The sequence below is a fragment of the Moschus berezovskii genome, chromosome 24 (assembly GCF_049115385.1).
Source record: "Moschus berezovskii isolate FMDL1 chromosome 24, NW_MosBer_1.0, whole genome shotgun sequence".
Classification (NCBI taxonomy): Eukaryota; Metazoa; Chordata; class Mammalia; order Artiodactyla; family Moschidae; genus Moschus; species Moschus berezovskii.
Genome location: NC_142483.1, coordinates 44,726,876 through 44,754,830, shown reverse-complemented (window position 1 = coordinate 44,754,830; position 27,955 = coordinate 44,726,876). Strand labels below are relative to the sequence as shown.

At 45.1% G+C, this 27,955-nt stretch overlaps 1 protein-coding gene across 2 annotated transcripts in view; it reads right to left on the bottom strand.

Annotated features, from left to right (window-relative positions):
- IRAK2 (interleukin 1 receptor associated kinase 2) overlaps positions 1 to 27,955 on the bottom strand; it is a 73,952-nt gene that overhangs the window by 35,088 nt on the left and 10,909 nt on the right. Inside the window, exons 1-2 of one of the 2 annotated variants that reach the window (XM_055414465.2) lie at positions 23,651 to 23,835; positions 15,210 to 15,392 (exon numbers count right to left, since the gene is read on the bottom strand). In XM_055414465.2, the coding sequence (XP_055270440.2) occupies positions 15,210 to 15,392; positions 23,651 to 23,744 (277 nt within the window). In that variant the 5' untranslated portion in view covers positions 23,745 to 23,835. Of the gene's footprint in view, positions 1 to 15,209; positions 15,393 to 23,650; positions 23,836 to 27,955 lie in introns of those variants that run through there. The other variant, XM_088831780.1, reaches the window with a different exon arrangement.

Sequence of the window (27,955 nt, the reverse complement as noted above, 5' to 3'; positions counted from 1 at the left end):
TTTATCTGTGACTGCAATGTACCACAGCCCATCCTGATTAATGGGCAACCTCAACGTATGGCTAATGCTCGTAACCCAGAGGAGCTGCTTTCCACAGCGTTGCATAGAGCGGGAGCTCAGTAAACCGCAGCTTCTCTTCCTCCAGCTCCCACCCGTCCTCTCTGAAAAACTGGGGACTGGTTGAAAGGCACCGCATGCGCCTCTCTGTCCATGCTCACGGACTCCCAAGAAACCCACGGTGATCAAAGCCTTGCTTATTTCCAGTGGAATCACTAATGTGTGGAAGGAGGGTCAGGAGACCATGCTGAGTCACACAGCAAGGATGTTCAAAAAGCCTAGTGCCACCTATGTTCTGAAGCTTCCCCCTTTATGAGACAATCAGACAGGACAATGTCTATGCCTGTCTTTCAGAGGGGAAAGTGAGACTTGATGCCATCTGGTGATGTCCCCCAGCAGGGGTTAAGGTCAAGCAGACCTGCATCCTTTCCCAGCCCATTGCTTACTTGCTGTGTGGCTTTGGGTCACTTACTTAATCCCGGTGTCTCAGTTTCCTCATCCATGAAATGAGAATAGCAAAATTTGTGAGGCAAGATACTTGCCCAGCACATCAGGTGCTAAATAAAAGTTACAGCTAGCATTCAGTTATAGCATGACTCCTGGCTGCGATGTGGTGGGAGGGGGTCCGAGGACTTGAGTCCTTCCCACACTTTGTTGTTCCCTAGTGGTAGGAAAGGAGAGGATGTTGGGGAAATCTCCAGGAGAACACACACACCAGCCCTGTCTGGTCCTTGCAACTGCTCAGCTTCTTTGGGAGAGAAAAGGTTTGTTCTCTTCCATTTCACTTTAGGAAACTGGACAACAGACAGAAACTCCCCACCCAGTGAGAACCCAGCTCCAGGAAGGAAATGACGTTGGTTGAGCCACCAAACAAAAGTTAGAAACTGTGAAGGTTGCTCAACTAACAAGAGACTGTGTGAAAACTGGGAAACTTGAAAGAACAAACTCCCAGGAAGATGACAGCAGCAGATGGGAAGAAGAAACCTGCTTCACCTCCCTTGGAGTCCCTTCAGGTTCCAGAAGCTTCTTGCTCTCCTATTCAGCCGACACCTGCAACATCAGAGGCCCCTGTTCCTCACCACGGCCAGAGCAGTGGAGTTACTCCCTCCCAAACCTTCTCTTCACTCCTGATGAAAGCTGACCTGACCATGGCCAAGCATTGCTCCTTTCCACCACTGGGCCTTTGCACACACTGTTCCCTCTGCCTGCAAATGCCTGTGTGGTTGGCCCACCCATCCTTTGAGTGGAGACTCAAGTTTCAGTTCCTCAGGGAAGCTTCCCCAGATGAGATCAAACCTTCCCCTCTCCCACCCTCCTACCTACCTACCCACTGGACCTACACTTCTCCACTGAGCACTCCTGCTGCAGCTGGGTACCCAACTCTATGCCATCATCCTGTTCATACCCAGCTCTCAACTAAACTGCAAACTCCTTCAGGTTGGAGAGCTAGTCTGTATTTTCATTGCTGTGTCCTCGGCACCTAGCGCGTGGTGGGCACTTGATAACATGTCTCAGTTCACTGCTGACTCTCGTCTCCAGATTCTGTGTGTCTAACTCCCTATGGGAAAGAACAAGGGAGAGTTTCACCTCACAGGTCAGGCACAGCTGGTTTCATGCCTTCATGCTCAGAGCTAGAGCCATCAGACCACTGCTGTTGGTAGGTTCAGCTCCTGTGCCCACCTTAGCGGCATTTCATCAGCTCTGAAGCTCAGCCGTTGAGGACAGCCAACCTACCTCTGGCTGGAAGCCCACAGCTCTGATACTTTGGCCTCTGCCTTGATTCCAGCTCCTGAGACCCCAGATGCCAGCACACAGCCCTCTCCCTAAGCCTGGTGGTCAGGAAAAGTCCCCATCAGGAGAAGGACTCTCAGGTTTTAAGCCCCGGGTGATGGCTGACCCTAGGTCCCAGGGTCAGACTCTTCTGATGCTGGCCTGACCATGTGAATGCCGCCCCTGATGCCCCAGGTTCTCCATCCTGAGGCTCCCCTGGGATGCCCAACAATTGCACCATGGCCACCATTTACCAAAGCAGTGACTCCCACAGTGTACTGGTTCCGTGGGAATATTAATAAGTATCAAATGAAAAGAGGGCTCCGTAATCAAATGTAAATGGAAAATACTGGCCTGAATAGGTTCCTTTGTTATAGAACTTATCAGAGCCTTAAAACATTGATGTGTATCTTAGGGGGCACTGATAAAGCATACAGATTGCCCAAGGTTATTTTTTCATGAACCTTTTGTTTGCAGGGGGTAACTTGCTGGAGAGCACGAGCAAGTGATTTGGGAAATGCTACTCTAAACCATGAGTCACACTGCGGACATCCTATGCATATGGTACTTTCCCCATCACAAGAAGACATTTTTCAATCCAATACAAAGGCCCCATTCCTCTTCCTATCCTGACTCAGAGACTGGGGCTTCACTTAAGATCCTGCTCTTCCCTATGGGCTCAGAAGAGCCTGGATGTGAAGACATCCATGGAAAGTCACTTTATGTCTGGTCTCTGCCAGAAGTCGGGAGGTGAAAGTGGAAAGGGGAGAGTAATAAAGGGCAACGTAAAGTCACTTCATCTTACAAAGTGAAGCATCAAGAGGTACTGCCTAGGCACTTCCCTGATGGTCCAGTGGTTAAGAATTTGCCATCCAGTGTGGGGGATGCAGGTTTGATTCCTAGTAAGTGATGCTAAAGCTGAAACTCCAATACTTTGGCCACTTCATGTGAAGAGTTGACTCACTGGAAAAGACTCTGATGCTGGGGGGATTGGGGGCAGGAGGAAAAGGGGACGACAGAATGAGATGGCTAGATGGCATCACCGACTCGATGAACATGAGTTTGAATGAACTCCAGGAGCTGATGATGGACAGGGAGGCCTGGCATGCTTTGATTCATGGGGTCGCAAAGAGTTGGACACGACTGAGCGACTGAACTGAACTGAACTGAACTGAAGGGAGCTAAGATCCCTCTCGGCCAAAAAACCAAAACATAAAACAGAAAATACGTTGTAACAAATTCAATAAAGACTTTAAAAATGGTCCACATCAAAAGAAATCTTAAAAAAAAAAAAGGCACTGTCTAGAGCTGATGGAAAATTCATTAAATATGTAATGATATTCATTAAAAGTTAGAACAACAAACTACACACTATAGAGGAACTAAAAATCCATCTACAGATTACAGAGGATATAAATGTATTGCTATAAACATATTGGGAGGAATGGGGAGAGGAGGTGTGTATGTTGCCGGCCAAAATCTTAGCCTTCTCTGCCCACCAAAGTTAAATAAAAAATATGAAGACTGAGTTTGGAGGAAATAGACGGCTTTTATTCTCAGCCAGTAGACAGGAGAACATAGTAGGCTCATGCCTCCAGAACTGCGTCCCTCCTCCATGAAGAGTCTAGGGACTTCTATAAGGCAAGGGCTTGCAGTCATGAGATGGTGATGAGGAACTAAGGTGACAGGATCTTGATTTCTTCCTCTTGCATTGTTTCAAAGACAGTCATAAACTGGCATTGGTAATCCAATAACTGAGTATGATAGGGGGCTCTGCGACCCTATTTTTGATGTGTAACTACAAGGGGAAGGGTAAACACCAGATAGGGGATGTATTTAGCATAGAGTCAAAGAAGAAAATGTGCATTGTAGCTCCTGCAGAGTTAGGGGGCAGAAAAGCAAACTTAGTTACCGAAATGCAAAATTAAGAGCAGTTAGACTGAAAAAACAAGGAATGTTCAGGCCTGCTCACTGATTTTTATCTTTATCTTCTTTGTTCTCAGAAAAGGGAAAAAGAAAAACTCATAGCTCTTTTTTCCTTTTTACTGCAACATGTAGAGCCAAATTCTCTTCTGGGAAGTTAATGGATAATATTTAAATTGATATATATGAAAAGAACAGGATAAGCCCATTATTTAGAGATAGTGCAAATGTGGTGAGAATATCCATTCCCCTTGTCTTCCTGCATTCTAGAGAGAAAGCTGCCTGGATAAAAACCACATTTTTAAGCTACATTCAGACTTCGCCTGCAGCTAATTATGGTCATGTGACTAGGTTCTAGTTAATAGAACTTAATGAAGAGATGGGAATAACAGACCACCTGACCTGCCTCTTGAGAAATCTGTATGCAGGTCAGGAAGCAACAGTTAGAACTGGACATGGAACAACAGACTGGTTCCAAATAGGAAAAGGAGTACGTCAAGACTGTATATTGTCACCCTGTTTATTTAACTTATAAGAAGAGTACATCATGAGAAACTCTGGGCTAGATGAATCACATGCTGGAATAAAAACTGCTGGGATAAATATCCATAACCTCAGATATGCAGATGACGCCACCCTTATGGCAGAAAGTGAAGAGGAACTCAAAAGCCTCTTGATGAAAGTGAAAGAGAGTGAAAAAGTTGGCTTGAAGCTCAACATTAGGAAAACTAAGATCATGGCAGCTGGTCTCATCACTTCATGGGAAATAAATGGGGAAACAGTGGCAGACTTTATTTTTGGGGGGCTCCAAAATCACTGCAGATGTTGACTGCAGCAAGGAATTAAAACGCTTACTCCTTGGAAGGAAAGTTATGATCAACCTCAGTTCAGTTCAGTTCAGTTCAGTCGCTCAGTCATGTCCGACTCCTTGCGACCCCATGAACCACAGCACGCCATGCCTCCCTGTCCATCACCAACTCCCAGAGTTCACTCAAACTCATGTCCATCGAGTTGGTGATGCCATCCAGCCATCTCATTCTCGGTCGTCCCCTTCTCCTCCCACCCCCAATCCCTCCCAGCATCAGACTATTTTCCAGTGAGTCAACTCTTTGCATGAGGTGGCCAAAGTATTGGAGTTTCAGCTTCAGCATCAGTCCTTCCAATGAACACCCAGGATTGATCTCCTTTAGAATGGACTGGTTGGATCTCCTTGCAGTCCAAGGGACTCTCAAGAGTCTTCACCAGCACCACAGTTCAAAATCATCAATTCTTCAGCGCTCAGCTTTCTTCACAGTCCAACTCTCACATCCATACATGACCACGGGAAAAACCATAGCCTTACTAGATGGACCTTGGTTGGCAAAGTAATGTCTCTGCTATTTAATACGCTATCTAGGCTGGTCATAACTTTCCTTCCAAGGAGTAAGCGTCTTTTAATTTCCTGGCTGCAATCAGCATCCGCAATGATTTTGGAGCGCAAAAAAATAAAGTCTGACACTGTTTCCACTGTTTCCCCATCTATTTCCCATGAAGTGATGGGACCAGATGCCATGATCTTTGATCTTGAAAGATGATGCTGTGAAAGTGCTGCACTCAATATGCCAGCAAATTTGGAAAACTCAGCAATGGCCACAGGACTGGAAAAGGTCAGTCTTCATTCCAATCCCAAAGAAAGCGAATGTCAAAAAATGCTCAACTACCGCACAATTGCACTCATCTCACACGCTAGTAAAGTCATGCTCAAAATTCTCCAAGCTAGGCTTCAGCAATATGTGAACCGTGAACTCCCAGATGTTCAAGCAGGTTTTAGAAAGGGCAGAGGCACCAGAGATCAAATTGCCAACATCCGCTGGATCATGGAGAAAGCAAGAGAGTTCCAGAAGAGCATCTATTTCTGCTTCATTGACTATGCCAAAGCCTTTGACTGTGTGGATCACAATAAACTGTGGAACATTCTGAAAGAGATGGGAATACCAGACCACCTGACCTGCCTCTTGAGAAACCTGTATGCAGGTCAGGAAGCAACAGTTAGAACTGTACATGGAACAACAGACTGGTTCCAAATAGGAAAAGGAGTGCGTCAAGGCTGTATATTGTCACCTTGCTTATTTAACTTATATGCAGAGTACATCATGAGGAACGCTGGGCTGGAAGAAGCACAAGCTGGAATCAAGATTGCCGGGAGAAATATCAATAACCTCAGATATGCAAATGACACTACCCTTATGGCAGAAAGTGAAGAGGAACTCAAAAGCCTCTTGATGAAAGTGAAAGAGGAGAGTGAAAAGGTTGGCTTGAAGCTCAACATTCAGAAAACAAAGATCATGGCATCTGGTTCCATCACTTCATGGGAAATAGATGGAAAAACAGTGGAAACAGTGTCAGACTTTATTTTTTGGGGCTCCAAAATCACTGCAGATGCTGATTGCAGCCATGAAATTAAAAGACGCTTACTCCTTGGAAGGAAAGTTATGACCAACCTTGATAGTATATTAAAAAGCAGAGACATTACTTTGCCAACAAAGGTCCATCTAGTCAAGGCTATGGTTTTTCCCGTGGTCATGTATGGATGTGAGAGTTGGACTGTGAAGAAAGCTGATTGCCGAAGAATTGATGCTTTTGAACTGTGGTGTTGGAGAAGACTCTTGAGAGTCCCTTGGACTGCAAGGAGATCCAACCAGTCCATTCTAAGGGAGATCGATCCTGGGTGTTAATTGGAGGGACTGATGCTGAAGCTGAAACTGCAACACTTTGGCCACCTCATGCGACGAGTTGACTCACTGGAAAAGACTCTGATGCTGGGAAAGGTAGGGGGCGGGAGGAGAAGGGGACGACCGAGAATGAGATGGCTGGATGGCATCACCGACTCTGTGGACATGAGTTTGAGTGAGCTCCGGGAGTTGGTGATGGACAGGGAGGCCTGGCATGCTGTGATTCATGGGGTCGCGGAGAGTCGGACACAACTGAGCGACTGAACTGAACTGAACTGAGCTTCAAGCCAACCTTTTCACTCTCCTCTTTCACTTTCATCAAGAGGGCTTTGAGTTCCTCTTCACTTTCTGCCATAAGGGTAGTGTCATCTGCATATCTGAGGTTATTGATATTTCTTCCGGCAATCTTGATTCCAGCTTGTGCTTCTTCCAGCCCAGCGTTCCTCATGATGTACTCTGCATATAAGTTAAATAAACAGGGTGACAATATACAACCTTGAAGTACACCTTTTCCTATTTGGAACCAGTCTGTTGTTCCATGTACAGTTCTAACTGTTGCTTCCTGACCTGCATACAGATTTCTCAAGAGGCAGGTCAGGTGGTCTGGGATTCCCATCTCTTTCAGAATGTTCCACAGTTTATTGTGATCCACACAGTCAAAGGCTTTGGCATAGTCAATGAAGCAGAAATAGATGTTTTTCTGGAACTCTCTTGCTTTCTCCATGATCCAGCGGATGTTGGCAATTTGATCTCTGGTGCCTCTGCCTTTTCTAAAACCTGCTTGAACATCTGGAAGTTCACAATTCACATATTGCTGAAGCCTAGCTTGGAGAATTTTGAGCATGACTTTGAGCGTGTGAGATGAGTGCAATTGTGTGGTAGTTTGAGCATTCTTTGGCATTCCCTTTCTTTGGGATTGGAATGAAGACTGACCTTTTCCAGTCCTGTGGCCATTGCTGAGTTTTCCAAATTTGCTGGCATATTGAGTGCAGCACTTTCACAGCATCATCTTTCAGGATTTGAAATAGCTCAATTGGAATTCCAATACCTCCACTAGCTTTGTTCATAGTGATGCTCTCTAAGGCCCACTTGACTTCACATTCTAAGATGTCTGGTTCCAGGTGAGTGATCACGCTATCGTGATTATCTTCGTCGTGAAGATCTTTTATGTACAGTTCTTCTGTGTATTCTTGCCACCTCTTCTTAATATCTTCTGCTTCTGTTAGGTCCATACCATTTCTGTCCTTTATCGAGCCCATCTTTGCATGAAATGTTCCCTTGATATCTCTAATTTTCTTGAAAAGATCTCTTGTTTTTCCTATTCTGTTGTTTTCCTCTATTTCTTTGCATTGATCGCTGAGGAAGGCTTTCTTATCTCTCCTTGTTATTCTTTGGAACTCTGCATTCAGATGCTTATATCTTTCCTTTTCTCCTTTGCTTTTCACTTCTCTTCTTTTCACAGCTATTTGTAAGTTCTCCTCAGACAGCCATTTTGCTTTTTTGCATTTCTTTTCCACGGGGATGGTCTTGGTCCCTGTCTCCTGTACAATGTCACGAACCTCCAGCCAGAGTTCATCAGGCACTCTATCTATCGGATCTAGTCCCTTAAATCTATTTCTTACTTCCACTGTATAATCATAAGGGATTTGATTTAGGTCATATCTGAATGGTCTAGTGGTTTTCCCTACTTTCTTCAACTTAAGTCTGAATTTGGCAATAAGATAACCTAGACAGCATATTAAAAAGCAGAGACGTTACTTTTCTAACAAAGGTTTGTCTAGTCAGGGGTATGGTTTTTCCAGTAGTCATGTATGGATGTGAGAGTTGACTATAAAGAAAATTGAGGGCCAAAGAATTGATGCTTTTGAACTGTGGTGTTGGAGAAGACTCCATGGACTGCAAGGAGATCCAACCAGTCCATCCTAAAGGAAATAAGTCCCGAATGTTCACTGGAAGGACTGATGCTGAAGCTGAAACTCCAATACTCTGTCTACCTGATGTGAAGAGCTGACTCATTGGAAAAGACCCTGATGCTCGGAAAGACTGAAGGTGGGAGAAGGGGATGACATAGGATGAGATGGTTGGATGGCATGAGTTTGGGTAAACTCCAGGAGTCAGTGATGGACAGGGAGGCCTGGCATGCTGCAGTCCATGGGGTCACAAAGAGTCGGACACAACTGAGTGACTGAACTGAACTGAACTAAATAAGTGATAAAAGTGCATCTTTCAGCTTATTGCCTTAGAAGGAAAGAAAAGTCCCCACTCCTTTCTGCTGCCTGGAATATGGAAAAGAGAAGAGGAGCTGAAGCGAGAATCTCAAACCACAAGCTGGAAACCACGTGTTCAGGATAGCAGGATAAGGTAGGAAAAAAGCTTGAATCCCTGATACTGTGGATCCACCCTATCAGCCTTTTTGCCAACACACACACTACTAATGGAGAGAAAGCGTCTTTTAGTTTAACTTGTTATTTTGGCCTTTCTTATAGGAGCCAGGGTTTCCCTGGTACCTCATCTAGTAAATTATCCGCCTGCAATGCAGGAGACCTGGGTTCAATCCCTGGGTTGGGAAGATCCCCTGGAGGAGGGCATGGCAACTCACTCCCGTATTCTTGCCTGAAGAATCCCCAAGGACAGAGGAGCCTGGCGGGCTACAGGCCATAAGGTCTCAAAGAGTCGGAAACGACTGAATGACTAAGCACAACACACAGGAGTCAGATCAATATAATAATGTTAGAGGGGGCAAGGACCCAGATATAGCAGGCTGGAAAGCTGATTACTCTTCTTATACCAAAGCAAAACTGTCACCCGTGACCCTTGGAAGGCAGTCCATGTGCTAAGAAATCCCGTAACTCTAAATGGAGAAGCTGAAAATGTTCTGAAGGTTGGTGTATGTGGCTTCTTTTTCAAGAGACCTCCAACAAAGGGAGAAGAACTCCCATAGAGCCAGACCCTGTTAAAGCAGAGATGAAAATGATGATGCAGGCTGTAGTAGAAAATCCAAGTTGACCAAGAACCACATCCCCTGTCAGGGGTCCCAAAGGGGTGACAGCATGGCCCCAACCCTTCTCATCCACACTCCATACTTCTCAGTCCACCACTATCTGCCAGACACAGAGCCCAGAAGCAAAAGTCAAAAGAAGAACACTTCCGTCCCATCCCAGTTATTGTTTCAGGAGGCCTCAGGGGAGGCTCCAGGTGTGCACCTTAATTTAGGGGGCAGTGGAGGGGGACAGGCTGAGTACACAGGCCACTAAGTAAAAGATCAAAGCTTTCAGGGCTAAGAACTAAGCTATCCAGGTTGGATCATTAGCTGTGGTTATCACATACAGAACTGATTAGAAGCCAAGAGACCAGAAATATCTAGCATTTCGAGGGAAATATATTGCCAAAGAAACCACAAGCCTGGTGTGACAAAAGCTGGCCATTATTTGACCCCACAGCTTCTCTGAGGCCCCCAAACCACTTCTCCCCAGGAAGGGAGCTGTAAAAGCCATGTAGCCCCCTACAAGGGCAGCCTCTCCAGGTCCCACTTCCGATGAGACCACAGATAACAGGGAGCAGGGAAGCTCCACCAATACTTACCTCACCCCTCAAAACAGGGTCAGAAAATCAGAGAACCAGGTGCTGGAACAGCAGTTCTTAAACCTTTATCTACACCGGCAGTCAAGGTAAGGCCCAAGAACCTGCATTTGTAACAAGCTCCTGGGGGATGCTGAGGCTTATAAGTCTAAGGAATACATTTTAAGAAACATTGGTCAACTAAGAAGAACAAGGGGCTGCCAGACGGACCAAGCAAAGGACTCACTCCCCTGCCGGAAGAGACTCCCTTGGGGAAAGGGTGAGAACATTGTGTTTGTGGGAAGAAGGATACATACAGATATTGGCCCAGAGCAAAGGGCCAAAGGGAGACAGCTGTCCTTCCAATATGGATCCCCTCGTCTTCTAGAGTAACAGACACTTCAGTTGTGCACACAGGCTCCCAGCTACAGATCACATTTCCCAGCTTCCCTTGCAACTGCATGTGATCATGTGACCAACCTTGGCCAATGGCCTGGAAGGGAGGTTACACTGCAGTTCCCAGGGGATCATGCCTTTCTTGTCAGCTGGAAGGCATGTGTGGAGGTACAGAGTCTTTTTTAAGTCTTATTTAAGTCACTGCAGTCTGCCCCTAGTAACAGCAATGAACCTGGGGTGCTAATATAGGAAACTACCAAGAAACAGCTAAAGGAGTAAAAAATGTTGACCCTGGCAAGCAGATTTGCCAGAAAAAGGAATGGTAAGGCTTCTGTACTAGTTTATTCTAATTTTTGTAACATTTAATGTCTGACAATTGAATATCAATGGTCTTGGCAATTAAGGCTGAGAAAATATCAAGGAACAGAGACCCACACACTCAGCTCTATACACAATGAGACCAGCATCCCTTTGAAGGACATGATTTCAAGAGACAGAACACACGTGTAGCCCTCCATGAACCCCACACTCAGTGTTTTGGTTCAGGTACAACCTTCGGAAGGTCTCTGCTAAATACAAATATATTACCTACAGTCCTAAGTCTCTGAGGCTTTATATGTGGGATTTTTGGTGTCTGGTTTTCAAGCTCTGTTTTACTCAAACCTAAAGTTCTCTGAAAAGTGGTGGGTAGAAGTCATGTGCTCAAACTGCTATGGGCAGCTGAGCAAGCTCATAAACAGTCTTCAGCAAGTAAATGCAAAGCAAGGTTTAACTAATGCTACAATTAGGGCTTCCCAGGTGGCACAGTGGTAAAGAATCCACCTGCCAATGCAAGAGATGCGGGTTCAATCCCTGGGTCAAGAAGATTCCCTAGAGAAGGAAATGACAACCCACTCCAGTATTCTTGCCTTGGAAATACCACGGACAGAGGAGCCTAGTGGGCTACAGTCCATGGGATCTCAGAGTCCCACAGGATATATGGACTAAACAAAAGCAATGTTACAATTAGGGAAGGGAAAACTGATCTAATTGGCTGGAATAACAGAAATTTAATATGCCTCACTCATGCCTTTTGTATCCAATTTCAAAAAGTGACGAAGATTTACGGCATCTTTTTTTTTCTAATTAAAAAAAAAAAAACAGAAAAACAAAACCCAAAAAACCCCCAAGACACAGAAAGGGGAAGCGTATTGCCTGAGGACTGAAAGCAATAGTGAAAACACAACCGAAATCCCAAAACAAATCTCTCTTCCTCAGGCAATTTTAATCAGCAGAGCTAAGGAGGACTGGGGAACAGAGGCAGACAGTCACAGTCCTGAGAGGTTACAGGCAGTTGGAACAGGAAAGTAGGGAACTGAGTAAAGTTCTAGCAAGAAAGGCTGACAGATAAATATTACTGTTTCCTGGAAGACCAAACACTGAGTGCAGTGAAGTTCCCACGAGAAAAGCTAAGAGTGAGGACCCTGATCCAGGCGCGCCTGGGTGTGACCAGACCTGTGCCCTTGGGGGAGGCTCTGAGCCATTCCTGACCTCAGTGTCCTCTTAGTGGGAGAAGGGGCTCCTTAGAAGCACCCACCTCAAGGAGGTTCTGGGAGGAGCCAATCTCAGCGCCTGGCACCTCAAAAGTGCCTAGTCAGTGTCAGCTTCTGAGTGTCACACTGCAATGAGTGTGTTTCTCTGAATCTGGCATTATGCTGTGTGTTGACCTCAAATTGTTAAGAATATGTTCAAGATTAGTCAACAGTCAGGTTTTGACGTCAACGGCAAGCTGGTGTGTCCAACGAGAGATGTGTCTCAATTCCTCAATTCCCCTAGGCCTCCAGACACCCCTGCAGCATCCCAGTACCCTAAACCAGTGTCCTCCCCAAAGTGGCCTAAGCAGGAGGTCCCTCCATTCTGGCTGACCTGACCCAACAACAGCTTTCCTACTCCACTCTGCAGTCCCCACTCTCTACAACTCTCTCTCTTTTTTTTCCCCTTTCTCTCTTTTTAGCATCCTTGGACAGGCACAAATTTCCTTACCTCTTTTTGATCCCATTTAGAGTTTATCACTAATTCTATCAAAACATGAAAAATGTTTGAAAGCACATCTACTCAACTCAGAGTGTACCACATGTCAGGTTCTGGGGCTGCAGACAAGCCAGAGAGGGATCTGCAAGCAGCTACACAGGACAGGTGTTGGTCACATCAATCACTGTGTGTGATAGGCCACCCTGATAGCTCCTGATTTATCCCTGAGGATGGAGGTCTCTAAGTCCCTACTCCTCCTCCTGGAAGCCCTCCCTGATTCCAGAAGGCAGGTGCTGAACTGAGGTCTGTTGGTTCAGCCAGGTTATTCCCAGCTCAGGAACCCCAGATAGGACAATTCCAGGGCCCACAGGGTCTCCCACAGGCCGGTGGGGTTCTGAATGCCCTTCTGGCTACCTCTCACACCAGCTTTATGCTAGTTCCTTCAACACCCCCGGACCTTCCCTCTACCCTGGGCTCTCTTACTCCAACTCCTCTCATGGGTGCTTTCTTTTCACTCTTCCAACATCACCTACTCAGATGGGCCTTTCATGACCTCTTGCTTTCCCACCTGTATTCCAGGACCTCGGACAGCACCAGGCACTGGGCAGGGGTTCAGTAAGTACCCGTGAGAGGCCAGGCTCACTGCCCCACACTGAAACGGTCTCTTTGGGAACATGGGGTGGGGGGCCCAGGTGTAGATAATCAGGCCCCCTCATCACCCTGCCTCTGCTGAGCACTGGCTGAACACCAGGCCCTTGACATATTCTATTTCTTCAGTTTCACTGACACCCTTCAATGCAAGGAAGTTATTATTTATTACCTGTTAATATATTTCCAGATGTTCAAGCAGGTTTTAGAAAAGGCAGAGGAACCAGAGATCAAATTGCCAACATCCGCTGGATCATGGAGAAAGCAAGAGAGTTCCAGAAGACCATCTATTTCTGCTTCATTGACTATGCCAAAGCCTTTGACTGTGTGGATCACAATAAACTGTGGAACATTCTGAAAGAGATGGGAATACCAGACCACCTGACCTGCCTCTTGAGAAACCTGTATGCAGGTCAGGAAGCAATAGTCAGAACTGTACATGGAACAACAGACTGGTTCCAAATAGGAAAAGGAGTGCGTCAAGGCTGTATATTGTCACCCTGTTTATTTAACTTATATGCAGAGTACATCATGAGGAACGCTGGGCTGGAAGAAGCACAAGCTGGAATCAAGATTGCCGGGAGAAATATCAATAACCTCAGATATGCAAATGACACTACCCTTATGGCAGAAAGTGAAGAGGAACTCAAAAGCCTCTTGATGAAAGTGAAAGAGGAGAGTGAAAAGGTTGGCTTGAAGCTCAACATTCAGAAAACAAAGATCATGGCATCTGGTCCCATCACTTCATGGGAAATAGATGGAAAAACAGTGGAAACAGTGTCAGACTTTATTTTTTTGGACTCCAAAATCACTGCAGATGCTGATTGCAGCCATGAAATTAAAAGACGCTTACTCCTTGGAAGGAAAGTTATGACCAACCTTGATAGTATATTAAAAAGCAGAGACATTACATTGCCAACCAAGGTCTGTCTAGTCAAGGCTATGGTTTTTCCCATGGTCATGTATGGATGTGAGAGCTGGACTGTGAAGAAAGCTGATCGCCAAAGAATTGATGCTTTTGAACTGTGGTGTTGGAGAAGACTCTTGAGAGTCCCTTGGACTGCAAGGAGATCCAACCAGTCCATTCTAAAGGAGACCAATCCTGGGTGTTCACTGGAAGGACTGATGCTAAAGCTGAAACTCCAATACTTTGGCTACCTTATGCAACGAGTTGACTCACTGGAAAAGACTCTGATGCTGGGAAAGGTTGGGGGCGGGAGGAGAAGGGGACGACCGAGAATGAGATGGCTGGATGGCATCACCGACTCTGTGGACATGAGTTTGAGTGAACTCCGGGAGTTGGTGATGGACAGAGAGGCCTGGCGTGCTGTGATTCATGGGGTCGCGGAGAGTCGGACACGACTGAGCGACTGAACTGAACTGAATATATTCCCACCATGGCCATATCTGTAGGGGGGCAGTTTGTAACACTGGTACTGAGTTCACCAAAACTTAAAATATACAAACTTTCAATGCAGCCATTCCAATGTTGGGAAAATCATCCCACAACTAGATTCACATGTGTGCAAATGAGGTGTGTGTCCCAACACTGTATACAATAGGCAACTGCTAGAAGCAACCTGAACACCTATCAATAAATTGCCATACATACGTCATAGGAATACAACGTCAGTCCTGACAGAAGATCTCAATAGGAAACAACCTGGAAGATCAACTGCCAGGTGAAAACAAAGGGGACATCTGAGTGCATGGTCTTCTCTCTACCATCTGTATTAGAAGTGTTGCAGATACATATAAACATTGGCCTAGAAAATTTCTAGGAAAATAGACAAGAAATTGTAACCAGTGGTTACTTCTTGGGATGCCAAATTGGGAAAAGGGATGAGGACATAAATAATTTTTACTGCCGACTTTCTTGAATTGTTATGTTATAGCTATTTTTAAATTTCTATTTACTTTTGCAACACAGAACCAACATTTAAAAGATGCAAAGAGTCTGACAATAAAAAGTCAATAAAATAAAATCTCTCTCCTGGCCACACCATTCCTCTCTCTGGGGGTGACCACTGTTATTAATTTCTTACTTGGTGGTAAGAAATGTTTTTAAGATCAGGAAAGCTTTTAAGGCCAGAAAGCACAGCTCCTGCTGGCTGTGAGGGGACTTTGGGGACTCACAGTTGAGGATGATCTGGGCGGCGCGGTAGAGCTCCAGGTGGCACAGGAGGTCCAACAGCTGCTGGACGGTGGCCTGCCGCATGCCCCACCACCACAGCAGCTCTCGTGTGATGCTCACACCCTGGGCCCGCTCCATGGACTTGATCTTCCGCAGCTGGGTCAGGTCTGTGATCACGTAGGAGGCTGGAAGGTGAGCACGATAAAATACTTAAGAGTCAGAAGGGCAGTCCCCCCACCAGAGGGTCCCCATGCTAGCCCGGCTCCATCCATCACAAAGCCACCTACCCCTCACTCTACCTGAAATTCCACCATGAGTTGGGCTCCAACGGCAGCCCAAGTCATTCAACACTGCCAGGACCAGCATGCTCACACTTGAATGTAAATGTCACCCTGGGCGGCCACGCAAGACTTTAGGAGAAAGACCACTGGACAAGAGGGTCAGGGGCCCTGAGCTTTAGCTGCTTATTTGCTATGGACAAGACACTTCCTCAGGGGGATGGGAGTCTCGGTTTCCTCAAGTGTAACAGAAGGTGAAAGAACTCTGCCTGTCTTCCCTTCCAAACAGAAGCCCCATGTAGGCACTGTTTGAGCCTCAGAACAGAGAAGAATGCCTGGCACAGAGTGGGGGCAGGGCCAGGACCAAAGTGAGGCCGTGGAGCCAGCGGGGGGGCAAACTCTAAGGAAGTGCTCACTCTCAGGGCTGGTCCTGCACCTGAAGCAGCCGGAGAGTAGATGCCTCCTATAGTTTTGCCCTGGGCATCTCATTCTCCTCACCTCTAAGTCCCAGCCCTGGCAGGGGAAACTGGATGAATGAATCAATGAATCCACAGCCTGCCGTCCTCACAGAACTGTTATAAGGAGCAAGAGAGCCATGGATCTAAAAAGTACTCTGCCAACTCTGAAGCACTGTACAATTTACAGGGGGGTACTGTCTACAATGGGCTTCCCTGGTGGCTCAGCGGTAAAGAATTCATCTGCAATGCAGGAGATGCAGGAGACTTGGGTTAGATCCCTGGGTCGGGAAGATCCCCTGGAGGAGGGCGTGGCAACCAACTCCAGTATTCTTGCCTGGGAAATCCTATGGACAGAGGAGCCTGGCAGGCTACAGTCCACGGGGCCGCAAAGAGTTGGACATGACTGACGCAATGGAGCACACATGCACTGTCTACAATACTAAAACTAATGCATGCCTTCTTTTCATTTTTTATTACAAAGTTAATGGTTGTTTGCTAAAGAAAATTTGGAAAATGCAGGGGCAAAAAAGCTAATAAATGACACAGTATCCCACTAGGATACTTTCCATTTCTAAGACTCTCCCCTTTAAAACATACAGGTGTGCTTCTGGATGCAGTTGTTGCCAGACTGTAAGAAAGAATGTGTAAGTAAGACCTTACTTACTAACATTATACCATAAGCATTTTTCAAGTTGGTTACAAGCTCTTCATATTTAGCATTTTTTGAATGGTCACATAGTATTCTGCTGAGTTTCCTGAAGTGAGGGAGGCATTTACTTATTTATTTTTAAACTGGGACAAAAACAATCAGACTTCAGTTTCAGGATTTCAGAAATCATGGAGCAGACATCTGTGTGAACATCAAGTCAGACATTCATTCAACAAAATATTATTGAGCTCCAGGCCTGTGACAAGCTCCAGAGATACAGTGGTAGGTCAACCCGAAGTCCACAGAGCTTTTCTGTTTGAAAATATACAAACATAAGTGAACTGAGTGGGAAGAGCAAGACGAGAGACTGGGATTACATAACGATGGAGTTCGAACGCCAGGCTACAGTGTGAACCTGATCCTAAGAGCCACGGACACCAGGACATTATGAAACACCTCAGAGCTGGGGAGGGACATGATCCTATTGTACAGTCCCTGTTCCTCTGGAGGAATGGAGAAGGCTGTGACAGCCTCCCACAGACAGAAAGCCTCAGGGAGAAGTGCCCGGTTAGAGATGGAAAGTTCCTGAGTTGCAACCTTAGTCACTGGAAACCCCAGGCCAGATTCCTGGTCCGCGGGATGCGATGTCAGCAGGGTGAGGGGCTGCTTCCAGTGGCAGAGAGAAAAGAGTGGAGGGAAGAGGAAGGAACCCCTTCCTCCCAGCCCTCCGTGCACACAGGCTCACCTCCCGCTCTCTGGAGGCAGCATGATGTCATGGGAAGAACAGAAGCCGCCCCCAGGGCTCCATTGCGGCAGCCCTCACTTCTGTGGGCTGCACTTTCCTCACAGGCAATGTGGGAGGAAGAGGAATTAAACCCGGAGTTGCCCTGCAGTGTGGACACTGTAGCTCCGTGAAAGTGACATCTCTCACAGCGCTGACCTGTCAGCATTTAACAGGACCCTGAAATCAGAGTCAAGACAAGATAGAGATCTCAGCGGGATGAGTCACTGCCGAGTGCCCTGCTGAGTCCTTGGCTCTTTGCCCAACACTCACAAGCAGTACCTGGTCATCACCTGTGGAACATTTGGAAACTGGGAGAAAATCAAAGCCCCCATGATCACCCCACTTGGAAGACCCCAAGGAAAGCACTGGTTATACTCTTGTAGGCTCTCCTATCAGAAATAAAAATACATGCTTATGTCAGCAGGGTGGATGTTACAATCACAGGCTCAGGGACCAGACACTGCATTCTTCTCTTTTTTTTTTTTTTTAATATTTATTTGGCTGCACCAGATCTTAGTTGCGGCTCTCAGGATCTTTAGTTGTGGCATGTGGGATATAGTTTCCTGACCAGGGTTCGAACCCAGATCCCCCACATTGGGAGTGCAGAGTCTTAATTACTGGACCACCAAGGAAGTCCCTAGACTTTGGATTCTGAGGCCTGGGTTCCTATCTTCTCTTTGCTACTTATTTGCAGTGTGCTTAGGGAAGGCTTCCCCTCACCTCTCCCTGTGCCCCAGTTTCCTCATTTTCAAATGAGGAAAACAATGGCACCTGCTTCAGTGGTTGTTGCAAGGATTAGATACATGTAGGATAACATACCTGTGATATAAATGCTCGCTGTAATTGTTAAGCCATCTATACTCTATGAAAACCTGCTTTCATCCCCAATGGTTAACACTACGTGATGACCATCCCTCCTGGTCTGGGATCCTGACTCCTGCAGGACACAGGAGAAAACCTTGCCCATCTTCAAAGCTCTCTGGAGCAGAGAGGGAACAGTCTCCAGAAATGATCTGCCCTTGGATAAAGTGCTCCTTGTCTGGACTAACCAGACTCCTTCCTGGTTGAGGGAAAGGGAGAGTGTCTTGTCCCCTAAGCCTCTCAGCAACTCATCCCCATTTTACAGATGAGGAAACTAAAGGCTCAGAGAGAGGCAGTCACTTGCCTGAAGTCACACAGCTGCGCAGGGACAAAGAAGGGCTGTACACAAAGACTGGTATGTGCAAGAGAGAGGAAGAAGGGGAGCCATCTAACAAAGAAATCCCTGCCCCAGGGCCCCTCGAAATACACCTGGAATGAGTGAAACTGTAAGAAGCCTGTTTTCCCCCAAGGGGAAACATCAATGCAGTCACAATCATAGGGAAACAAACAGGAGGCAAACACATTATCTGCCAAAATTGTCAAATCCAAAGAGTTTGCATATTTGTGACTGTATGATTTTTGAATCACTTTATGGATTTTTCCACCTCCATTCTCCAGTATCACAATCTGCCCTAAGGGATGATTGCTTCTAAAAGGACTGGCATTATCTGTAACAGTAAAAAGCTAGAATGCCATTAAAGAAAAAAAAAGAATAAATTGTGGAATTTGCAGTAAGGTCTTTCAACAACAAAAAAGAGACTAGCAGAAGCCGAGACTCTTTAGGGCTAAAAGGACAATCACAATTACTTGTGCTGAACAGAAAACCATGAAGTGCTGCCTTGGCAAGGAGCTGCTACCTGGGGGTCATGGCTGGCTCCCAGCCCAGTGACCTCTGACTCAGCACAGACACAGGGCTCCAGGCCATCTTATGTCCTCACTATTCCCACATCCGACAGCCCATCATTCACTCAAGTGGTACTGAGTGTCTGTGCACCAGCCGGGCACTGCCCCAGGCACTGAGAATATAGAAGCAAACCAGACAGGTGATGTCCCTGCCCTTACGGCGCTTACATTCTCTGGGGACAGACAAACATAGACAAATAAGGAACAAGGTCATAGCATGTTAAGAGAAATGAAGAAAATAAAACATAGAGATGAGATTAAAAAAAAAAAAGAGGAGACAGTCAGCTTCTCAAACAAGGTGTCATATGAATTGAGAACTGAAATATGCCCCCCAAAGATGTCAGTGTCCTAAACTCCAAAACCTGTGGATATGGCACCTTACATGACAAAAGGGACTCTGCAGATGGCATTAAGCTAAGAGCTTTGAGATAAGATTATCCTGGATTATCTGAGTGAGCCTGAGAGTTTTACATGAGGGAGGCAGGAGTGTCCGATTCAGACACTACAGAAGCAGAGGTCAGAGAGAGTTGAAGTCTTTGACAGTGGAATAGGGGCCACAGGTCAAGGGATGCAGGCAGCCTCTAGAAGCTGGTAAAAGCAAGGAAACAGATTCTCCTCAAGAGCCTCTGCAAGGACAGCTGCCCTGCCAACATCTTGGTTTTAGGCCTTCTGACCTCCAGAAATGTAACACAATAAAGGCTGTTTTTAAACCATTAAATTGTGGTAATTGGTTACAGCAGCAATAGACGTCTAATAGAGACTAGAAAACCAGCCCTGGGGAAGAAGGGGGAAGAAAGTCCCAGACAGAGGGAACAGCAGGTACTAAGGCTCTGAGTCTGGACCAAGGAGGCTAGCATAGCTGGAGCAGGGTGAGCAAGAGCTGGGTGTGGGAGGAGAGTCACATAAAAGTCAGTGAGGCTCACATTGTGCCAGATGGGGCGGGCCTGGTGAGGAATTTGGATTATAACCTAAAGCACAATGGGAAGCCTCTGAGGACCATGAGCAATTCTGGTGTCTCCAGAGTCTAAGGTGTCAGAGGTATTCTCCACAGAGGATGTACAAATGCACATTAAGAGACACCCAATACCATTAGTCATTATGGAAATGCAAACCAAAACCACAGCAAGAAATCACTTCACACCTCCTCGAACTGCTCCTCAGATGGCTAGAAACTCAGAAAGATGGACAGTAACAAGTGCTTGGATGGAGGGGGACATGGAGAAATTGGGACCCTCATACAGAGCTGGTGGGAATGTAAAATGGTAAATGCATTTCTGAAAATAGAGTAACACTTCCTCAAAGTGTTAAACATAGTTACGCTGTGACTCAGTAATTCCACTCCTAGGTATCTACTCAAGGGAAATGAAAACATACAGCCACACAAAGACAGACACAAATGTACACAGAAGGATTATTCATAATAGTCAAACAATGTAAAGAACCCCAAATGTCCATCAGCTGTCAGATGAATAAATAAAATGAAGTACCCCCATACAATGGAATATTATTCAGTAATAAATAAAAATAAATTAAGCACTGATACACACTAAAATATGGATGAACTGTGGAAAGGTGCTAAATAAGTCAGGTGCAAGGAAGTACATATTTTATGATTTATTCCATTTATATGAAATGTCAAAAATAGGCAATGCCTAAAGCTGGGGGGAAACAGGAGATGTGTTTGGGGGTGTTGGGAGAGATGGTTGAGGGGTATAGTGTTTCTTTCTGGCGTAATTAAAATGTTCTAAGGGTCGCAAAACTGAACTGAACTGAAGATTGATATGGAAATGGATATACAACTTTGCATATACTAGATGCCATTGGATTGTACACTTTAAATGTGTGAACTGCATGGCAGGTGAATTATACCTTAATGAAGTTGTGCTGTTTTTTTTTTTAAATCGTCGTATATGGAGAACAGACTTGTTGCCAAGAGGGAGGGAGATGGGGGAAGAATGGATTGGGAGTTTAGGATTAGCAGATGCAAAATGTTAAATATTGAATGGATAAAAAACAAGGTACTACTTTACAGCACAGAGAACTATATCCTATAATAAGCCACAATGGAAAAGAATTTTTAAAAAATATATAAATATATATAACTGAATCAGTTTGCTGTACAGCAGAAATTACAACACTGTAAATCAACTATAATTCAATTTTTAAAATTTTTAGTTTAAAAAAAAAAGGAAGAACTTCACAGGAGTGCCTTCTAAATTAACATCCTAGAAACAGAAGTTGTTCTGGCCTTCATAACTGAGGCCAACACGGAAAAAACTAGAGAGAGTCTCTTACATAAAGTGTTTGTCCACTAGCCAGGAAACAGTCAAAAGTAGTTGAATCACAGATCATCTGAACAAAGGGTCACAGTGCAGTCTAGAAAATCAGATGATGACAGACATTCTCAGAGATGCCCTGATGTGTTACCCACAGACTACTTCTGCAGGGAGGAAAGGGGAGGCTGAGGACCAGGGAGGGGAAAGATACAACTTTTCAGGGGCCTGATTTGCTCATTTAACCTAGTACATCTGCTATTTTTTTCCCACTAAACAGTTAATAAAAATACACATTGAAATAAAAATCAAAGTCTGTGTTGCTAAAGAATACTGCTTGGCAAGGAGAAATAATTGTGATACAGTGTAAGTGAAAAAAGTAGGCTAGTAGAATGTACAAAAGTACATGATTTTTAGAAAAGAGACATAGGCATTTAGAACAGTCTTTGGGACTCTGTGGGAGAGGGTGAAGGTGGAATGATTGGAGAGAATGGAATTGTAGCATGTATATTATCATAAGTGACCAGTCCAGGTTTGACGCATAAATTTTCCTCTGTTCATTTCTTTGCATTTGTGCTTTTTTAATAAAATTCTTTTAAAAAAAAAAAAGAAAATGTATATTCATAAATAAATATGCTTACGGAAAAAAATGCCTAGAAGGTATAAGACACCTAGCACTCTGTTGGAACATGGTGAGAAGCCAATTCATGTTACCAGCTACAATTATTGTTATTATTGGCACCCAAATGATAGGAATGGTATCACTGAGTGGCAGAGTTTGAGTTAATCTTTGTTTCCCTCAGTATTTTGCAATAAGCATGTATTATTTTTGTGACTGGTTTAAAGCAGGATTTCTGAAACTCAGCACTGACACTTTAGGCTGGATAGTTCTTTGAGGAGGGGGCTGTTGTGTGCATCATAGGACAATTAACAACATCCTTGGCTTCCCTGGATGGCTCAGATGGGAAAGAATCTGCCTGCAATGCAGAAGGCCTGGGTTCGATCCCTGGGTTGGGAAGATCCCCTAGAGAAGGAAATGGCAACTCACTCCAGTATTCTTGCCCGGAGAATTCCATAGACAGAGAAGCCTGGCTGCAGTCCATGGTGTCGCAAAGAGTCAGACACGACTGAGCTGATGACACACTTGGCATCTACTCACTATATCCCCCAAGCTGCGACAACCAAAAATGTCTCCAGATATTAGAAATGTTCCCTAAACGGGTCAAAATTGCCCCTGGTTGAGAACTACTAGCTTAAAATATATATTATTTCCTCAAACTGAATGGATAACAACATGCATGTTCATTTTGTTATTATTCTTTCCACCATACACAAATATTACATTCTTTGTTCAAATCGTATATATCATAATCTCTCAGTTTTTTAAAATACAGATATTACCTTTCAAATAAAGTGGCACCAGTCGCATGCTTTAAAAAAAAAAAAAAAAACTAAGAATGGTCATTGTTAATACTTCCAAGAAACTGACACACAGGTGTCAAGAGCTTTTTATACAATTTTCATTCCTCACAACCACCTTCAGTTTACAGATTAAGAAACCGAGACTCAGATTAAGGTTAAGCAACTTGCCCAAAGTCACCAGTCGGATGTGGTGGGAGCCTGGAGTACAGACCTCTCTCTGGGCGCCTGAGGACCACATGCTCAGCATGCCCCCAAATGCCAAGCCCTCAGTCAATCACCAGGCGCAAACAAAGAAAATACACCAAGGAGTTAAGGATGTCCTGGCGGAGCCAGACGCCGGGATTTAAAACCAACTCCTCCACTTAGGAACTGCCTGGCACAAGTGACTCTCACAAGTGGCTGCCCTCACAAGTGACTCTACCTCTAAATCCTTTTCCTGGTCTGTAAGATGGGGTAAGAGAAATATGCACTTTACAGGTTGTTGTGGGAATTAAACGAGATAATCCGTGTCAGGTGCTTGCGTCAGGGCCCGGCACACAGTAAGCACCAGTCATTGCTGACAGCAATAATTTTCAGCTTTACCGTAAACAGCGAAGTGCAGCCGGTCATTACTTAGCGACAGACTGAGTAACAGCAGAAATCGTCCAAGATCACCTCACACCTTCCAGATCACCAACAGAGAGGGGGCAGCGCCTGCCCGAGGATACACAGGGAGGCCCGGGCCCAGGAAGGCAGCACAGAGAGCCCCTGACATCAAGGACCACGGCAGACACGCAGGCAGGGGGCTTAGTGGGGTCGCAGGAGGGACCACTCACCGAACTGCATCCAGTCCCACTCGCTCAGCGTGTCCATGTTGCGGCACAGGTCGTCCAGCACCCAGGAGGGCAGCTGGTAGATGTAGCAGGACATGGCCAGGCTCTGAGGGCTGGCGGGCAGGCGGACTGACAACTGAGCCCGACGCAGCCAGGACTCCGCTTCTGTACCCGCGGGCCCGTGGGTCCACCCACCGCGGGCCGCCGGGAAGTGGGCGGGGCCGGCCTTGTGTGAGACTGCCCCCTGGCGGACACTGGGGGCGCGACGCCTCCTGGCCGGTCTGACCAGTGGCTGAGAAACCAAGTCGGTCAGAGCCCGGAGGAGAAACAGGCCCAGAGGAGAGGAAACACCTTTAAGACCACACGGGAATTTCGTGGTGATCCCAAGAGACCTTCTGATTCCACCTCCAGGGCTTTAGCCCCTCAGCCACATTAGACTCATTCAAGACATAGTCTATTAATAACCTGCTATAAATTGGGCACTATTCTAGGTGTTAGAGATGCAAAAGAGCAGAAAACTAGCAATAAATAAAACAGCACTGAATAAGTAAGTTACAGGAAATGCTAAAAGGTGCTATTGTTGTGGGGGGGAGTACTTTAAGAGGAATCAGGAGTCCAGAGGAAGCAGGGGTAGGACTCTTCACAGGAGACTCAGGATAGGCTGTGATTTTAAGGGCCAATACTTATTGAGCAGCTACTATGTGCCAGACACTGCTCTAGGGGCTGGATTCTTTCCTCCAGAGAGGCTTGAGTAGTATGGGGCCTAAGCAGGCCATCTTATGGACATGACTGTCCCCATTCTTTAGAATAAGTTCTTCAAAGTAAGGTCTTCGTTATCACTAATTAATAGAGTTGCCACTTACCTATCAAGAACCAGGCATCTAACACATATTACCTGGGTGTAGATCCCTACAATGATCCTACAGAATACATTTATCATTTCCCTTCTACAGATGAGGAAACTTAGGCTTGAGTCAGTTGTAACGTATCCAAGCCAAACTGGTCAAGAAGCAAGATTCAACCCAAGTCTGATCCCAAGGAAGGGCTCTTTGTTCCCTATTTTGTTCTCCGAAAAATTTCCTGTGATCCTGAACAATCCATAGTTTCTCCTAATTAGCTTTTCCAAGACCAACACCCTCCCTACCAGGGTCAGTTAAAAACAGTTAGTGAACCTAAATGTAATTAGTGATATAGTTGTGCCATTTTGACCTGTTCATGTTTGCTGCTGTTAAGTTGCTTCAGTCGTGTCCCACTCTGTGCGACCCCATAGACGGCAGCCCACCAGGCTCCCCGGTCCCTGGGATTCTCCAGGCAAGAACACTGGAGTGGGTTGCCATTTCCTTCTCCAATGCATGAAAGGGAAAAGGGAAAATGAAGTCGCTCAGTTGTGTCCAACTCTTAGCGACCCCATGGACTGCAGCCTACCAGGCTCCTCCATCCATGGGATTTTCCAGGCCAGAGTACTAGAGTGGGTTGCCAGTGCCTTCTCCATGTTCATGTTTGGCTCCCTTGAAAATACAAAGGTTTGCAATCCCTGCTACACCTTAGAATCATTTGGGAACTTTAAAAAAGAACCTACAGGCCTAACCCTACCTCTGTCCAGAGATCCAGGTGCAACTGTTCTGGGTTGGAACTCAAGCACTGGCATTTCCAAAAGCTTACCAGGTAGTTCTACTTATGTGAAGGCAGAGTTGAGAACCCGTGGGACATCAGGAAGATGGAAGTGAAAGAAGGCTGATAAAAAGGAAATAACCAAAATAATGCTTTTCGGTGTACTTTGCACATATTTTTTCTTCTCTAATAAAAATAATTTTATTGGTTTTTCTGATAGTATATAGTATATGATCAGTGTCCTAAACCAGGAGGGAAATTAAGTAAAAAAAGCCAGTCCTAGACTTTGTTCCACCTGTGTAGGGGAAAACCCAGTTCTCCCTTCTGCATTTCTTTACTTTTGTAACTGAGCAGGACTGTGCGGGGCGCCTTCTCAGAACAGATCCCACTCCCTTGCCACGTCCTCTGCCTCCATCTTGTCTGTAGAAAAAATTTAGCCTCTTAGACCCTCCATGAGTTCCAAAGAGTAAATTTAATCAGAGAAGTGAGAAAATGAAGAAAGGTAAAGAGTCAAGTGAGACAAAATAATAATAGTTTAGCCATTAATCAAGGACTGTTACTTCCTCCTCTAGGGCTACACATAATATTCTGAGCCAAATTCTTTGAACTGTTTTGTAGATACTGAAACCCACACCAGATGGAAGAAGTTAACTATATGCTGCCCACAAGCATGTAGACTCCAGGCCAGTCAGAATTAGAAGGCTGATGATGTTAATTCCTCATTATCTCATCACCAACCAATCAGAAGAATATCCATTACTGAATCATACACCCCACAACCCCCACTTCCTCACCCTATCTTGAAAACTTTTCTTCATTTGAAAATGAATGGATACACGTATAGGCATAACTGCATCACTTTGCTGTATACCTGAAAGTAACACAACATTGTAATCAACTATACTCTTAAATAAAATAAAAGGTTTAAAAAAAAAACAAAAATCTTCTCCTGAAAGGCTTCAGGAAGTTCAGGTTTTTTGAGCACTAGCTGCCTGGACTCCTTGTTTGCTGCTGCTGCTGCTGCTAAGTTGCTTCAGTCGTGTCTGACTCTGTGTGACCCCAGAGATGGCAGCCCACCAGGCTCCCCCGTCCCTGGGATTCTCCAGGCAAGAACACTGGAGTGGGTTGCCATTTCCTTCTCCAATACATGAAAGTGAAAAGTGAAAGTGAAGTCGCTCAGTCGTGTCCAACTCTTAGCGACCCCAAGGACTGCAGCCTACAAGGTTCCTCCGACTCCTTGTTTGGTGCCCTGCAAATAAACATAGGAGTTTCCTTCACCACAACTCAGTGTAAGTAGGCTGGCTTTACTGCATGTGGCAAATGGACCCAAGTTACTTTCAGTAACACTATTACACACTTCACTTGGGACACTTCTAGTCACCAAGTGAGGGAGAGGGGGTAGTTTCCCCACAACAAACAATCCTCTAGGACACCAGCTGGTTGTTCTACAATTTAACTCAATTCTAACACTATCTACTGGGAGATAGTGTCAGATCCCAGAGGTTAAGGGCTCAGTTCCATGAAACTGTCCCCACCCGCTTCAGATGCCAGTCCCATTACATACCCCAGGTTATTCATTATTTCTGTCCAACATGGCTACAAATCAGAGGTCCCCAGGACCCCTCCTTAAGTTCAATTAATTTGCTAATGGCCCAAAGAACTTATGGAAATACACTTACCACTTTATTAAAGGATATGATAAAGAATTCAGATGAACATCCAGATGAAGAGAAATATGGAGTTAGATCTGTTAGATCCTGTGTCCTAGGCTGGAGAAGGGTGGCATGGGCTGAAAATTCCATGCTTTCTTCCAGGAGTCATATAAGAGCCAGCCCAGAGTCCTCTCATTAGATTAAAAGATGCTCCTAGTGATCTTATCACTTAGGAATTTGAATTCAATGGTTTTAGGAGCTGTCCTATATATATATATATATATATACATATATATGTATGTATATATAATTTTTTTTCCTGATATGTCAGAGACAGAGACAGAGAAATGAACACCTTCCCATAGTCTCATCCTGGAGGGACAACCATTATTAATAGTTTGGTGTATATACTTTCATGTATTTTTAGACCTCTATAAAATTAACTTTTTAACATAAAAATTTTAAAAACACATTTAATTTTCTATAAATATTTTTCAACTAACAGCGAATAGTTTTTCATGTCCATACATAAGAATCTAACTTTTCCTTTTTAACAGTTTATTTAGGAGCACCATACGCGATTTGGCCCATCTCCTATTAATATACATTTATTTCCAGTATTGGACTCTGTTCCAGAGGTGTCTGCTTTCTCATCTACAGGAAAGGTAGGGGAGTCCTAAAGTCTATCAAAGAAAACCATAAACCAATTTTTGGAAAACTGATGCCCTAAGGACATAGTAGACCCTTCTCCAAATTCCCTTTACTCTCAGCATTTGCTACAGGACAAGGGTAGTCCAGATCTGCTAGAATAACTCTCCACTCTAGTTTCCATCCGATCGTTTCTGAGCACTGGATAACAGAAGCACAAGTTCTTAGTATTTCCAAGTTAGACCAGGGTATCTGACCCTGCTCCTTCAGGTGAAGAATGTCATCTTATATCCTCCCTAGCAAACTGCTACTTGGTTATCCTTCGCCCAATTAATTCTCCTTCAATTTATCTGAAGATAAAATAATTTGCTAAAATGATTTCCTCTGAGTCTTTCAG